The sequence below is a fragment of the Strix aluco genome, chromosome 17 (assembly GCF_031877795.1).
Source record: "Strix aluco isolate bStrAlu1 chromosome 17, bStrAlu1.hap1, whole genome shotgun sequence".
Lineage (NCBI taxonomy): Eukaryota > Metazoa > Chordata > Aves > Strigiformes > Strigidae > Strix > Strix aluco.
In genome coordinates this window covers 4077106-4091896 of record NC_133947.1, presented here as the reverse complement: position 1 = coordinate 4091896, position 14791 = coordinate 4077106, and the positions used below count along the sequence as shown (strand labels likewise).

General features: G+C 46.1%; 1 protein-coding gene across 1 annotated transcript; it reads right to left on the bottom strand.

Annotated features, from left to right (window-relative positions):
- Window positions 1-6784: 6784 nt before the first annotated feature.
- Window positions 6785-9706, bottom strand: HRH3 (histamine receptor H3). The gene is made up of 3 exons (XM_074843060.1): window positions 9466-9706; window positions 8972-9138; window positions 6785-8096 (listed from the first exon to the last, which is right to left on the bottom strand). Exons 1-3 carry the CDS (start codon window positions 9674-9676, stop codon window positions 7212-7214), a joined length of 1263 nt encoding a protein of 420 aa, XP_074699161.1. The 5' UTR covers window positions 9677-9706; the 3' UTR covers window positions 6785-7211.
- Between the last annotated feature and the right edge of the window lie 5085 nt (window positions 9707-14791).

Sequence of the window (14791 nt, the reverse complement as noted above, 5' to 3'; positions counted from 1 at the left end):
GAAATAGATGAACTGTTCTGCATACTTCAGTCTGCATGGCTGCTTCTGAGTGAGAGCTTCAGGAAGGATATGTTGGGCATTTTGGTCCTCTGCTGAGGTTTTAATTTACCTTGTTGCTGTAGACTTGCAATGACAGTCATCCATGCGTGCTTCAGCCTTTCCCTTACTCTAGAGGTAGCTGTATGTCAGCATTCTTCTGTCTGTATAGTTCTGTAAAGTACTTTGCAACCTTCATTTCGATTAAAAGTAATAACAGCAGCAACAAAGGATTTTCTTACTTGTTACTTTCATGAAAACGCTGGAATAACAGCTTAATTCCTAGTTCTCGGATCACTTAACATAGGCTTCATGCAAATATTATACATATTACTTTATCCCTGTATACTTTGAATAGAAGCTGTATCAGAGATACTAAACAGTGCTTTAGTTGTAGTGGTGTATTAAATTTATGCTTCTTAGAGTGTAAATTATTTTCATAATGGAGGGTAATTGCTCTGCTTTGTCAATCCATCATCAGTTCATGAACACTGCAGGGTGTACATGCAACCTCATGTTCAAGGAATTATATATGCAACTCCCAGTATTGTTTGTTGTTTAATAAACAGCTTCTAATGACTAAAGCTGTGTGTGAGCTGTTACTTAACAGCTACAAAATTTGCCAGAACTGTCATTGCCCTTCTAGCAGAGAGCTTGTTGTTTGTGAATGCAGCTCTCCTTCAGTGTTAATCGTGCTGCTAAATCCTAGGATATTGTGTTAAAAATAATTCAAAACTCAGTGTTGCATCACAGGTGCATTTTTGTGCTTAAAAGAACACATGCCTAAGTTGTGGGCACAGTCTGCCTATAAAAACTCTATTTTTGTAGTGAAATCTGCATTTACATGCACGGGAAGGATACCTGTGATGTTTGTACACACACACCCCCCACAACTACCTACCTTTGTACCCTTTCCTTGCCATCTCTGATACATAATCATTGTATGTTATGGCAGGGGGTCCTAGGAATTATTAACCAGGTATTGGATGTATAAGAAACGCCTTTACAACACAGCAAAATGTCCTGCCTGGTGCATCTGAGTCATTTAAAAAAAATATTTCCGTTTGTAGAATTTTACAAATGGAAAAATAATAGTCTTGTTCTTCCCCCAGAAATGTGCACGCATAGCTCTACCTATAATGTTTAGTAATTGGATTAAATATTAGTTCCCTTTTGTACCCAGACTGTGCAAGCGGCTTGTAAATTATGGAGTAAGAATACGGGGCTTGTAAATGCCTAGTAATAAGTAATACTCACGCATCCTGGACTATAGCAATAAAAATGGTGCAGATTTAATGAGTCATCAGCGTTCCTGAGCTCACAACAGGTTTAGGGACAGAGCTGGGTTTTCTTGCCTTTGAGGTATGTAGGAGCCTTCCTCTCCCAGGTAGCAGTGGGTTTGTTGAAGTGAATGCCAATGATAGTTTTGTATCTCAATAAAATGATGGTACCAGGTTATAGATAATACCTTTCACCCTGCAGAATTCCTAGTTGCTTTTCTAAACCCCATAATTCCTTAATCCTGCAAATATGACTATATTGGTGGAAAAGTATGTTGTGCAGTGGTAAGGGGGAAAGGAGGAGATTTAAGTCAAGGTTAAGGGAACGCAGAAGTGCTGTGAGTTCCCTACGGTTCGCAAGGACATCTGTGAAACCTTGCATGAAAGGCTAGCTTTGTGGGGTTAGAAATCGAGAGAGCTTTTGCCTTTTGTGGCACTCATCCAGGGCAGCTAGCAAAGTGTTTTCATTCTTGTCTGCAATTCCCACATCACAAGTAAAGATAATACTCCTTCTTGTGTCCCATCTATTTGCAGAATGAGTTCTGCAGAGTGGAGAAGGTCTCTTTTTCAAGACCAGGTCTATGCTGCAAAGTTGTGCTGGTGTCACTGCATGGGAGCTGGGGTTATGAAAAATTGATCCTTCCTCATAGAAATCATGTTGTTAAACTTCTTTCTAGCAAGGACGCTAACCTACCATCTTTCCGTCCTAGTTCTGCTATGAAAATGCATGTTCATTTACAAATGTGGAAGGAAAATCATTAGCATTCTTTCAAATAAAGTACAATCACATCTTCCCAATTTCAGAGGCCATCCCTCTCGGCAAATCTCATTAATTATCCCAGACAGGTGTTGTTCAACAAAAGCTCCTTGCTTTCTCTCTTCTCTAGTCTCCTACTTGAGCTAATGAAGCTTCAGTGATGTCTCTGGAACAATGGAGCAATTTATATAACTGCAGGTTGGGGAGAAGAAATAAGGAATGGTAATTGAGGAAGGGCGCTGAAGAGAGGCAGTGGGAGCAAAGTTCCTCTGTCTGTGTAAAGAGATCTCTCATTATTGGTGATTAGGGAGGAAGCATTACAGAGCCAAAAAGGAAAGTAGGTGTGAGGGAAAATCGTTGATAGGTTATTGATATGCAGATGTTGCTCTGTGAAAGGACCACAGACCTCGCTGTGGTGACCTTTACATCCTCGAGTTAATGGGGTGTAGGTTTGTATTAAGAGAAGGGAACTGCTGTTAACCTCCGCACAGGTCTTACGGGAAGTCACTCAGCCTCTTTCTTTATAAAGCTCCTGGGTACGATCTACAGCTGCATGAACATTGTTTACTAACACTCCGTGCATAAAACTTCTCTGGAAATACCCGGGCTTCTTTTCTGTGGGGAAGCCTATGTGCTTCCACAAATATTGGATACATATTTGTAATTACAGCAAGTTGTCTTTCATGGTTTTTGAAAACAGGTCCTGCCTGCTCAGTTTGTCTAGACAATATGATTTGGGGCATTTTTATTAGCAGGTATGGTAGCAAAAAAAAAAAAAAAAAAAAAAAATGTTTTGCTAGGCTAGTTGACAAGAAGCCCTACCTTGTCTAATGGTAATGTGTTTTCACAGTTCATATTTGATTATGCCTAAAAGCTCCCTAGTCCCTGCTGCTTCCAAATGGATATAGACATTTATATTCTGAACACTAAAAATCAGCAAAATTCAAATACTCTTTTAAGCCTATTTGAATTAGTCATCAGTTATTCTGAAACTTCAAACCAGCTCGTAACACTTTCAGTATGAAAACCAGGCTCAGGTGTGACCCCATGTCCAGGTATAAGTAGTTATTTTCCTTTTTTATTTGGCAAGGAAAGAGCTCTTATTTCAGGAAGGAATATAAATGCCTTCCCTGTAAAATCCACCAATGAATAAAATTACTTTCAGACAAGTTTTGGTAATTCTGCCCATATGGAGGTCAGAGACCATAAAAATACTGTGCAAAAGGCTCACAGTGAAATGTGTCCATTCCCTCAGTCTTTGGGAAAGGACTTTAAAACCAAAAGCACATTCTGAAAGCTCAGAGAAACATACCATTAGGGCTTTAAATTATACAGAAATATATTGATTTCACTAGTGGGACTCTAAGAAAGCTTGTGCAGATGGCACTTGCACTTCAGTGCAGGTACATCGTGGTCACTGAAAGCAAAACCAGTCTCCACCACCTCCCTGTGAGTATTATGAATTTTATGAGTCTCTTAAAACTAGGTATTTTGCTTACAGCTTTAGCTCTTTGTCTGTGTGAACATATGAAAGAAAGGAATTTCTAGCCCCTGTGCTTGCAAAGTCACCTTGAAATTTAAAGCTGGTTTCATCACTTTTGAACAAAGTTACTACCAATGGATGTAGGGAAAACCTGCTGTTTGCCTTCAATAAATAAATACTTAACCGTAAGCTAAGAATTTGAGATGGGAGGCTCAAGCTATGTGGAAAAAAAGTCACGTTTGTTCAGAATTTAAACAGTTGCAACTCCCTTTTTAAAAGGCTGCTTGCTCAGCTCCTCATGAGCAGGAAAACCAGTTCTGGAGCTAGGAGTATTAATGTGTTTCGGTTTTGCTTTAATTTGATTCAATGAATTCAAGCACTAAGAAGGGGAAATTCATAGAAGGAGGGAAGCAAGTCTGCTAAAATAACTCAGTATATGCTCCCTGTTGCTTAGCTCTGGTCTTCTTCCATAATAATGTTTTAATGTTCTTGATGTGTATTGGAAATTGGAGGAAATAAGAAAAACAAAACCACCCCCCTCTGTCATCTTCCTTTTTTAGTCTACTAGAAAGCCAAATTGCCAGTCCCTGCTCAGGCAAATATCTCATATAGGACAGACTGAGAAATTCTTTGTTCTTTCATTTGCTTAATCAGAAGTAACAAAACCGTGGTATGGAAGGTATTCTCAGGTCTGCTTTGTCAGAGATTCAGCTGTTAACCACAGAAAGCTGAGAGTTTGCTTAGGTGAACTTCTAGCTTTTCTGTTAAGTTTCCTCTCTCTTAAAATGGTAGAAGTAATAAGATTTTTGGGCTTTCAGTTATGCTTTGAGCAATTTCTGTGAAAAAACAATCCCCTGAAAAAGAGAAAAGGGAAGGAACCCAGCAAGGTGCATTAAGCTGTAATCTTATTCAGTTTTGTTAAATAACTGGTATCTGTTTTGGCTTTCCAGTAGTTACCTGAAGCATCATACTGGTTTTGGTGGCAGTAGATGGCACGCAATCTGTGTTTATTTGCAAGCATGCTGAGGACTGGTGAGCAGAAATTGGGGTGTCAGAGGGATGTGTGCTCTACAGGTACAAGAAATAGACTTTGGTGTCACGTAGGGGCAGAAGTAGTAGTACAGGAGCAAGTGTTGTGGGCATGACTTCAGAACATCTGAACAGAAAACTGGTAAAATATTCCTGGAGAAAGCTGGCTCTTTGAATGGTGGAAGACCACATGAAATGGGGCCTATTTCCCTTTTTGCAGCCAGTTTAGTATCATTTTAACAGTTACTTGGCCTCTACGGTATTTCAGAGACCTTCCACTGATCCCTTAAAGATAGTGGAGGAGAGTCTTTAAAAGAAGAAAACAAAGTCCTTTTTCTGCAGGCTGAGAATGTGAAGCAGGTAACCACTATTTAATATCAGGTTAAAAAAAACCCAACAGACACAACAATTTCTTCACCCTTTTCTTAAGGTATAACACAGCTGGTAGCGTCATCAGACTGAATGACCCAAGGGTTCCACTTCTCTTCATGAACAAATGAAGAGAACCACAGCTGGAAAGTGGTACCTTGCTCACATTATGACTTTGTCATTTTTAGGCAGGCCAGTGGATTTTGTAAGTTACAGGAAGAGTTAGTGTTAATGTAACCTTTTCAGATCTAAATTGTGTCTAACATGCTCTGGAAAAGAACTGAAATTGGAAAGAATTAAGTGATGTGTGCTCATCACACCCTCTGTTAACCAGAGGTAAGAAAAACTCAGCTGTTTCAGGAGCTGTTTTTTTTGTGAAATCTATAGACTTTAACTATCTCCTCAGGCAAATCCATAGATGTTTTTCTTTCAGTTGGATTTTATCATTTCCAGCAACAGCCTGTTTACAATAAAATATTTGGCAAGTTTTTTATAAAAATACTTTATTGGGTTTTTCAGAAGGTAGCAGACACAAGAAAAGGTACAAGCAGGCTCAACAGTACATACTGTCAATTCTTAGTACACTTACTTCAAAGGATATATTTTAAGCCATATAATGGTCTGGCTGAACATGTCACAAGACTAAAATATCTTATACACAAAACAAGACATCATTTAAAACCTGACTTCAGATGACAATATTGATCTACTCAACAAATATCACTGGAATAAAGTTGGATAGCATTTTCTTTTATTCCCAGCAGCAGCCAAAAAGCAGTTTGCTTACAACAGCGAAGTGTAATTGGCAATCACAACATCATAAGCTTTTGGGTACTACTTTACAGCATTTGGGTTTCTATTTGTAAATGTACTTTTCAGACATGATCTTGAGTGTCCCTGTATGATACTGTTAAATATGAGTGTTTGTCATGGCAATTAATTACACATTTGTATTACTGTATCACTGAGCAGTGCCAACAGAGCTGGGCAGTTGAGGTCTTTTCCTTTGTGGTGATACTACCTCTGTTCCCAAAGTGGTTACAGAGTAAATGGGCAAATATGATGAAGCAGGAGCTGGGAAGCAGAGATAAAATGCCCAAGATTTTACATTAAGACGGAGGCTAGAGCCCTGGTCTCTTAAATCTGGTGCTACATCTGCGGAATCAGTTGACTGCTTTAAAAAAATTTAAAAATAAAAGAATTGATGCTTGTTGCCTGGATCAGCTCAACCCAGGTCTCCATTCAAATTATGTATTTTAAAAGGAGGCATGCAAGAGTTCTGAAACTTGCTAAAATTAAGAGGACTAACTTTAGAAAAAGGAACACAAGATTCACTTGTCTCAGTGCTTGTCATTCTCTAACACATTGCTGAAAGAGTATTTTTAAGATCTTGCAAAAGAGATTTTAAAATGTCTTTGGGTCATCACGAGGGAGACTGGAGAGGCTGATACCCTGCTGGCACCTTTCCCGTAGGCACAGCAGCCCTCTTCTTCGGGTCTGCCAGGGCTCCCGTGTCCTGCAGGCCCAGGGCCAGGGCTGGCTCTGCCGCACAGCTCCGGGTGGCAGGGAAGTGCTCCCGTGTGCGGTGGGTGGCTGGACGCAAAGACATTGGATCGGTTTTGAAGCAGGGATCAGGGAATGCCAACAGGGCGCTTCAGGAGGCTCGGCACCTCTGGGTCTGGCTGTAAACTCCGGGCAGAGATTTGTCCCTTCTTGGGGAGCAGAAGGGGCATCTATTACACCACATGCAACCGGGATCTAGACTATGGCTGTAGCTGCTGTAGCAATAATGATAAATGGGTATTTTCCTTCTTTTCTTTCTGTATCATCACATATGTGTAGTATCTTAAGTGTAAGGAAAAAACGCTCCCGTTTATGGGAGAAATCAGATCTACAAACAGGTAGGTTGTAGTTTAGTCCAGTGGTTTTAGGTTAGATATTTTTGCCAGCTTTTATTGTTCAGTTTTAATTTTTCTTTATTTTAGCAAAATGCTGGTGCAGCTCTGGCTGACTAGGTGGCAGCAGAGCTCTTTTGTGGCACCTGCAAGTGAAGGACACAGATTTCATTGCCTGTGGTTCATGTCCAAAAACTCTTACCCTTCTATTCTGCCTGATTTTGTTGTTGATGGACTAGAATAAATGAATAGCGGTCTCACTGCTGCCTTCCTCACATACGCCACACCAGTGCTCCCAGCAAGGTACAGTCCTTTTCCATAACACAGGTGTGTTACAACAAGGCTCTTCTCATCCACACCCTTCACTTCCAGCAGTTCTGAAGGGGATCATGAGGTTGGATCTTTAGCTTCTTGGGACAGAGGAGTTTAATAAAGGCTCTTCTGAAGCTGTAGTGGCAGAGAGGGTATAGGACAGGGTTGACAGCCGAGTTGATCCACAGCAGCCAAAAGGAAGTCTCGTACCAGTAGTCAGAGATGCAGTGGCCATGGCAGCCAGCACGGATGATCATCAGGAGAGTGTACGGTGCCCAGCAAATCCCAAAAATGCCCACGATGATTGCCAGTGATTTAGCCACTTTCTTGTCTCTAGAGAGCCTGAAGCGTTGGGTCATGCTCTGGGACACTATCTTCATCCGTTTCTCTAAGGACAGAGTGGATGCTGCATTTTTACAGCTCTTTTTGTTGCAACACTTGGGTTTCCCGGAGCTCTCACAGCTTGTTGACAGCAGGTCTTTGGCACCCAGGCTGGCAGTGGAGGCTGCTGCTTGAGCCTTGCTCTTAGAGAGGTCGAGGGTTTCAGCTGGCTCCTTCTGCTCCCATTTACAGCATTTCAAAGAAAGCTTTGCTTCTGGGCTCATTTCCATCTCTTCAGTGAAGGACTGGTTGTGCACTTCATGGAAAATATCCAGGCGTATTCTGGTGCGCTTCTGTATGTTCAGGTAAATGCTCAGGTTGAAAAACATTACACTGATGAAAGGGGTGAAAAACTCCAGCGTAGAGGCTGTCATGAGAAAATACCAGTTGTAGAAAAATTCAGCGTAGCATTCCCCTGTGGGTATGATGCTCCGGCCTGATATATACTCCCAGCTGATAATGGCAGGTCCATAGAGCAGGAACGCTAACACCCATACCATCATCATCTTCAGCACCGCTCGCTTGGTGTTGCCTTGCTGGGCTCTGTAGGCGACCTGCAATGGGGAAACCTTAAGTATGGTCACATACCCCAACTGGTTGAGGCTCTTCACAACTGAACTGTTCGTGTTTCTGGGAAAGTTGCTAGGCGATATCCCATCGAACAAATTCATACACCATAGGCAACAGGAGCAATTGCTAGATAAATCACACTCCTGCAGGGAAGAGTTAAAACCCTCAACTTGCAGCTCCACAAGACGTGGCTTCTGCTTAGTGGAAATGTACTGCCTTGGTTGGAGCCCAGCGGTCTGCTGCACCCCACCACTTGCCTGAGTTGTCCCCTGCTAGTCTCTGTAACTCCCAGGCTAGGCAGGCATCTAGCCCCAGCTCTCTCCGAGCCTCGTAGCTAATCCATGTTGTATTTGGAGTCAGGGAACAAGAAAATGGACCTGATCTGCCTGTGAATTGCTCATTACCTCCTGCAAAAGGCTGAGCACTTTCATCTCACCGCATACCCAGAGACCTCATGGCTGTGCCCTGGCAAAGTTGACACTGCGATCTACTGCCTTGGTAGCCAAGGAGAAGCTGGGAGTCCGACTGCAATCTGCTTGTTTGTCCTGGAGATAATAAGCCCCTGCAAGTTAGGAATAGGTCTGCTTACCTTGCTGACTCACTTGTACACTACTATCCTGTCATCTGGGAAGGAAACACCTGCACACTGGGGTCCGAACATTAAGTGATTTAATTATGCCAGAAATACTAATCTGAAACCACAACTGAATGATGTATTTGTGGATAATTATTGCTTTCCATCACCATGCTGAAAGATTCCTAATTTCTGGAGGATTCAAAGAGCTTTTAATTACCGCAGAGAATCTGGAGAATAAAGCAGGAGAGTTACTCCCCCCTCAGCTGCCATGATAGGACTCACCGCTCTTGTCACCGAGAGGAATCTGTCATAGCTAATCAGCACGATGTTGAAGACCGAAGAGGTGCAGAGCAGGTAATCAACGACCAGCCAGAGTTTGCAGAGGCTTCTCCCGAAGATCCATCTCCCCGTCAGCACATAGGGCACGTACAGGGGGATGCAGAAGGCACCTGCAACCGGAGGGGTCCGTTTCCATCGAGGTGCGGGACCCGCAGCCGCCGGGCCGGGTCCTTCCCCCGCCTCGCAAGAGCCCCGCACCCCGCTGCGGCCGCCGCCCGGGGGGAGCCGTCGGGGAACCCCGGGAGGAGACCTCGGGGCTGCAGAGGGGTGTCGGGGGGCAGGAGCGGGGGACCGCGGGGGTGCGGGTGGGGGGGACGCAGAGCAGCCGGGCAGGAGGCAGCCCGGGGGCCGCTCCCCGCTCCCGCCGCGAAGTTTCTGCCGGGCCGGGCCGGGCAGCGGCTCGGCGGGCGCGGAGCCCGGCGGAGGCGGCACTTTACCTACTAGGAAATCCGAGATGGCCAGGTTGAGAAGGAAGAAGTTGTTCTGGGTGCGCAGGCTGGAGTCCACCACGAAGGCCAGCATCACCAGCGCGTTGCCGGCCACCGTGACGGCGATCAGCAGGGCCATCAGCGCGCCCAGCGCGGCCGTGCCGGCGGCGGCGAAGCGCCCGGTGGCGGCGGAGCCGTTCAGCGCCCCGCCGCTCTCCATGGCCCGCGCCGCAGCCGCGGGGCTGCCGCCCCTCCCCGCCCTGGCCCGCCCCGGCCCGCCCCTCCGGGGGCCGCAGCCCCGCGGCCGCCAGGACTGGCACTCCCGCCCTGAGCTCCCCTGCGTCCCCTCGCCGCAACCCCACATCTCACAGAGTATCCCTGCATCCCCCAGAGCATCCCCGCATCCCCAAGAGCATCCCCGCATCCCCTCGAGCATCTCCGCATCCCTCCAGAGCATCTCCGCATCCCCCAGAGTATCTCTGCATCCCTCTAGAGCATCCCTGCATCCTTCCAGAGCATCCCTGCAGCTCTGCCGAGCATCATCCCTCCATTCCCTCTTCCCCTCTCAACCCAGGAGTGTCCTTGCATTACCCCAGACCATCCCTGCACCCCCCCAGGACATCCCTACATTCCTCCTTCCCCTTCAACCCGGGGGCATCCTTGAATTCTCCCAGAGTACCCTTGCATTCCCCCCAAGGACATTGCTGCCTCTCCCCAAAGCATCCTCCCTCAAGACAGAGGCCATGGGAAATGCTTATGGCTCCTGCCTCGGGGTCCCTTCCTCAATGGAGAGGAGTGGAGGTCAAGGCTTAACTTCCCTTTTAATCAGAGGTCAGCCAGGAGGGCTCGCTGGGCAGGGGAGCAGGGAGGGTGATGCTCTCGCCCGTGCCCCTCACTGGTGGCAGGAGGAAGAGGTAAAGCTGCCTGGGAGCAGGCGACTCTTTACCAAGTGGCCATGCCACTTGCTCTGCAAACGGAGTCCTTGCCCACAGCCCCCAGATCCAGGGAGGTGAATAATGCTCTCCCCTCCCTCCATTTGTTTAGTGTTTCATAGCTAGAGAGAGTAACTTCTGTTTGAGTACTTTCTTCAGTTGGTGATACTCCAGGATAGTGACCTACCACTGTAGCCCCACTGTGCGCAGCACCTGCTCCAGACTGCAGGAGTGGAAACGTCTCCTCGCGTGTTGTGTCACCGAGGTAGGATCAGCTCACCACAATCTCCAGCTCGAGAACAGCACGGGGATGTGCAGAGCATCAGCACTGCAAACCGGAGAAGGATACTGGCTGGAGACCCTGGCCAAGCCCCTTTCTTTCTGGGAAAGTCTGATAAGTTGTGTATATCTTTGAAGAGCAGAGATCAAAAAAGCAAAGCAAGAAAATTGTGCAAACCCAGAAACATGCATGAAGCTAATGCCCAGGGGGTTTGCCGCCTTCTGACTACTCCAAAAACTATTTTCCCATCAGAACTGTTACAGCCTCGCAGAATTCCTCTTCAAACCCACCACCACCGCCACTGTCTTGATAACAGATGCTGATGCTGCTGGGAGGAGGCTGAAAGGGCTCTTTTAAATCATGGTAAATCATCTGCAGCCAGCAGAGCCGGGAGGTGAGAGCACCTCTCAGCGCTCCCACAAGGGTGGCCTTTGGTGGCCCCCACCCAAGGGTGCCTCCAGCAAGGATCAGCTTCATCCTGTCTCTTAACTCGCCTGGCACTGAGACAACACGCTGGCTTTGAGTTCAGATCTGGACTTTCCTTTCGTGGGTGCTGTGCCGGGACAGTGCAGGCAAGGCTGTGTCTGACGGGCAGGCAGCCGGGCAGGCCTGCAGCTGCCTGACTGCGCTGTGTCCCCTTCCTCAGGGAGCCAAGTGTCCCCAAACACTACGAAGCAGAGGACTCGGTCCCCGCCGCTGCCACCTCCCGACGGAGGATGTCACTGTGGGCTCGTGGGAGCCGCGGGTGGGAGAGCAGAGGATGCTGCATGTGGGATAACGGCTGGAGCGAGGCTCTGAGAAACTTCGTGCGTGGCCTCAGCGCTGCTTTGAGGAAGGTCAGATTTAACAACAATCCCGACTGAATTCCCAGCGCGGTGGGGAGCAGCCTGGCTGCGCAGCTACAGCATGGCTGCAGCAGAGAGGACCTGAATTTTGTGCATATCCTCTCAGATGTGATGGAGAAAGGGCTTTTTTTTCCCTCCCGTGATGTTTAATGAACCCACAGACCACTTTCATTCTGTGACTGTGATCTGGCATTATTTGTAATCTCTAGCTATTCATTGAAATGTTTACAAATTTCAAATTATTGTGTGCATGTTGCAGCATTATCACTAGGAGCTCTCCGCTGTTTGTTAGCTGTCATTCATTATTTAGAGTTTTCACCATCCAGATAGAAAGCAGAAACTGTATTTTCTACACAAGGTAATTTATAAAGTGATCTGCAAAATGCAGTGTGGACAAATCTCTATTGTTTATCCAGGGTAATTTGCCAGGAGTGTTAGGTAAATAGGAGATGACAGAGCTTAGCAGACTATAGTTTTCGTGGTCTTGATGTTTCTTTCTTGCTTCAGCAGAAAGACAAATATATTTCTAATATATTTCAGGAAACGTGCTATCTTGATAATAAAACAAAGGAAATCACCCAACCTAGAAGGGGTGGTTAAAGCAGGTTACATGCAGACATGCAAGCAGATGGTATAATAGCTGATGTTTTCACCTGTTTTATGCGGTACCTATGCCACATGTAGATATCCCATATGTTCATAAGTGCTTATCTATGTTCATATAGGGTGTATTGATCGCCCTGCAGTCAGGCCATGAGGTGCTCTTCTGGGCTGGGAGGCCTCCAAAGCCTCAGACCCTGAATACTGCTTAATCCTGGTGTAGAAACAGGGGCCAAAATGGGACCTTTCTGGAGGGTCAGAGCTATAGCTCAGCTATACGCTCTCCTGAGCCTGGTTTCTGTTTATTCTAAGGTTGTGACTGAGAAGCAGGGGCTGGCGGATGCAGAGGTCCCAGCCCAGATCTCCCTCCTGACCCTGCTCTCGAGGGTTTCTGACCTGCTGCAGGGACGTCCCAGCTGGCTGCAGCGAGGCACTGGGAGAGCCACAGCTCCCAGCCTGGGTGCTAAGGTAATTCAGTGTCTCCTGGACACACACTCGTGGTTCAGCTGTGCTAGCGGACAAGCCCTAGAAGTCCCCAGGAAGGGTGAAGAGCTTTGAGCAGCCCTGCTGCCACTGTCTGCAAAGCAATTCCTCTCCTGGAGGGCTCCTGAGCAAGGGGGCCGGGAGCTCTCCTCCCCTCTCTGCTTCCTTCCTACTTTATTTTTGAGAAGCATTTAGCTTGAACATGAATTCTGCAGACTTTCTGTATCTTTAAAAAGAGGCAAGGGTAATGTGTGCCTTTTTAAGGCTGCTTTGTACTAGAAGAGAAGTCTGCACTTGGAAGTTGTTTCGCATTCAAGCAGAGAGTGAGTAAGAAGTGAATAACCTCTTGTAAGATGCCTGTTCTGAGGATTTTCTCTATGATGTGAAGCCTTCGGGCTAAGAGACAAATAGCTTTTGCAGCCTCCTGGTGTTTAGGGAACTTGAGCTTTGGATGTAATTTAGCAGTTGGCCCTATCCTGGATTTTGGGCACTGCAAAGTCTGCGTATTGCCACATCACAGCGCGGTGCCTGAGGACCATCAGCTGCTGCTGGCTTTGCTAAGCCTCGCTGGTGACCATTGCCACTCTGCTTGGTACTGGTTACTGTGGGGAAACAGGCCATCGGTCTGACTCACGGGCTGTTTTGTACATGCTTTGTAGGCATGTGGCTTAGTGCCACTTGTTTCTGTGTCTGTTGTTTATTACTTTAGTTTGGAGGTCCTACAGGGACCAATTTGGAGTTTCCTTTACACAGACATATTTCCTCTGTTCAGCATCGTGTTTGTTTTCTCCTGTGACTTGCAGAATTGCACGTAGATTTACAAGCTGGACAGAGGAGGTACAGAGAAGTTCTGTCTTCTCCAAGAACTCGTGTCCAAATAAGTAAAGTTTTGGTGCAGACTGATTATGCTGGCCATCCCACAGTGCTGGGATCAGCTCTTCCCAGTGGGGCACCTTCTTCTATAGGCCAGGTTTAATTCTCCTTCTTTCTAAAATTTAGCATCCTATAGTTTTATTAAATCTCCATAATTTCCATATTATAAAAATACTATGGTTTTATTAACCACTCAGTTCAAGATGTTTTCACTGTAACACTCGAGGGATTCCTTGAGCTACAAGGCATATGCTATAGTCCATGTCAAATCAGAGCCTATTATACATGCATCTGTTTTGTCTTGGACCACTGTCACTGGTTACCTCAGGCATTTATTTGCAATTCATGAAAATCTCAAGACGACATACGCCAAAACACTGGATGAGGAGAACCATGCTCCAAAACCTGTTTTCAGCTTCTTAGGAGTGCTGTAGAGATGCTGAGATGTTGTTAGAAGCTAGTTCAGGTTCTTAGATTTTGTTAGATGCCCCTTATCTTTCTAATGAACCAAGAAAACCAGTTGTAAGGAGTTGGATTGCTCCCTGTGCCGGGAGGCATGTCCTGAAATCATTTTCACACACATCCCAGTCCAAACCAAATTCTATGTGCAAATACCCCTGACTCCATGAGGCAGCAGATGGCCAAAAAGGTTCAGAAATTTGCTGCCCCTCTACTGCAGGCACATCTATAATTCAGTGCTTGCACTGATGGGTTTGGCTCCAGCTCAGGGATCACACAGTGCTTTGACATCAGAAGTGCCTCCGTCGCGGGGCACAGATGTGTGGGCAAAGCATCCCACCCGCGGGTGAGCTCATGTGTGCGCCCGTCTGGGCACCGCTATCTCTTCTTCACGAAGGGGAGAGATGGAAAGTCCTGTTTCTCCTGGAATAAATTAAATAAAACTGGTAAATTAGGTGCTAATGACGAGGGGGTTATTCACAATCTGTAGGGACATCCCCTGGATGTTAATCAGCCTCATCCCACCCTCCCACGGAGGAATTTGCACTTTGGTACAGGTTTAGATATGCATCATTGCAATTACTCAGTGAGGACAGCTGTGCCCTGAAAACAAGAGTTATGGAAATCAGAAGGCACATTAGCATCAGTAACATTTAATGGGGAAATGAGAGCTTTCTTGACACCTTCTCTTTGATGTATGTCTGTCTTTGTATTTCCATGGAGGCAGAGCTTCCACACCAAGGAGTTTGCTCGTCCAGGGGGCAATGAGGATGTGCAGGGCTGGAGACAGGTCAAGTTCCAAACCTCCAGGAGAGGTGCTGTTACTGCTGTGCATGAATTGTAGTTTTTCCATTGCTTATTTC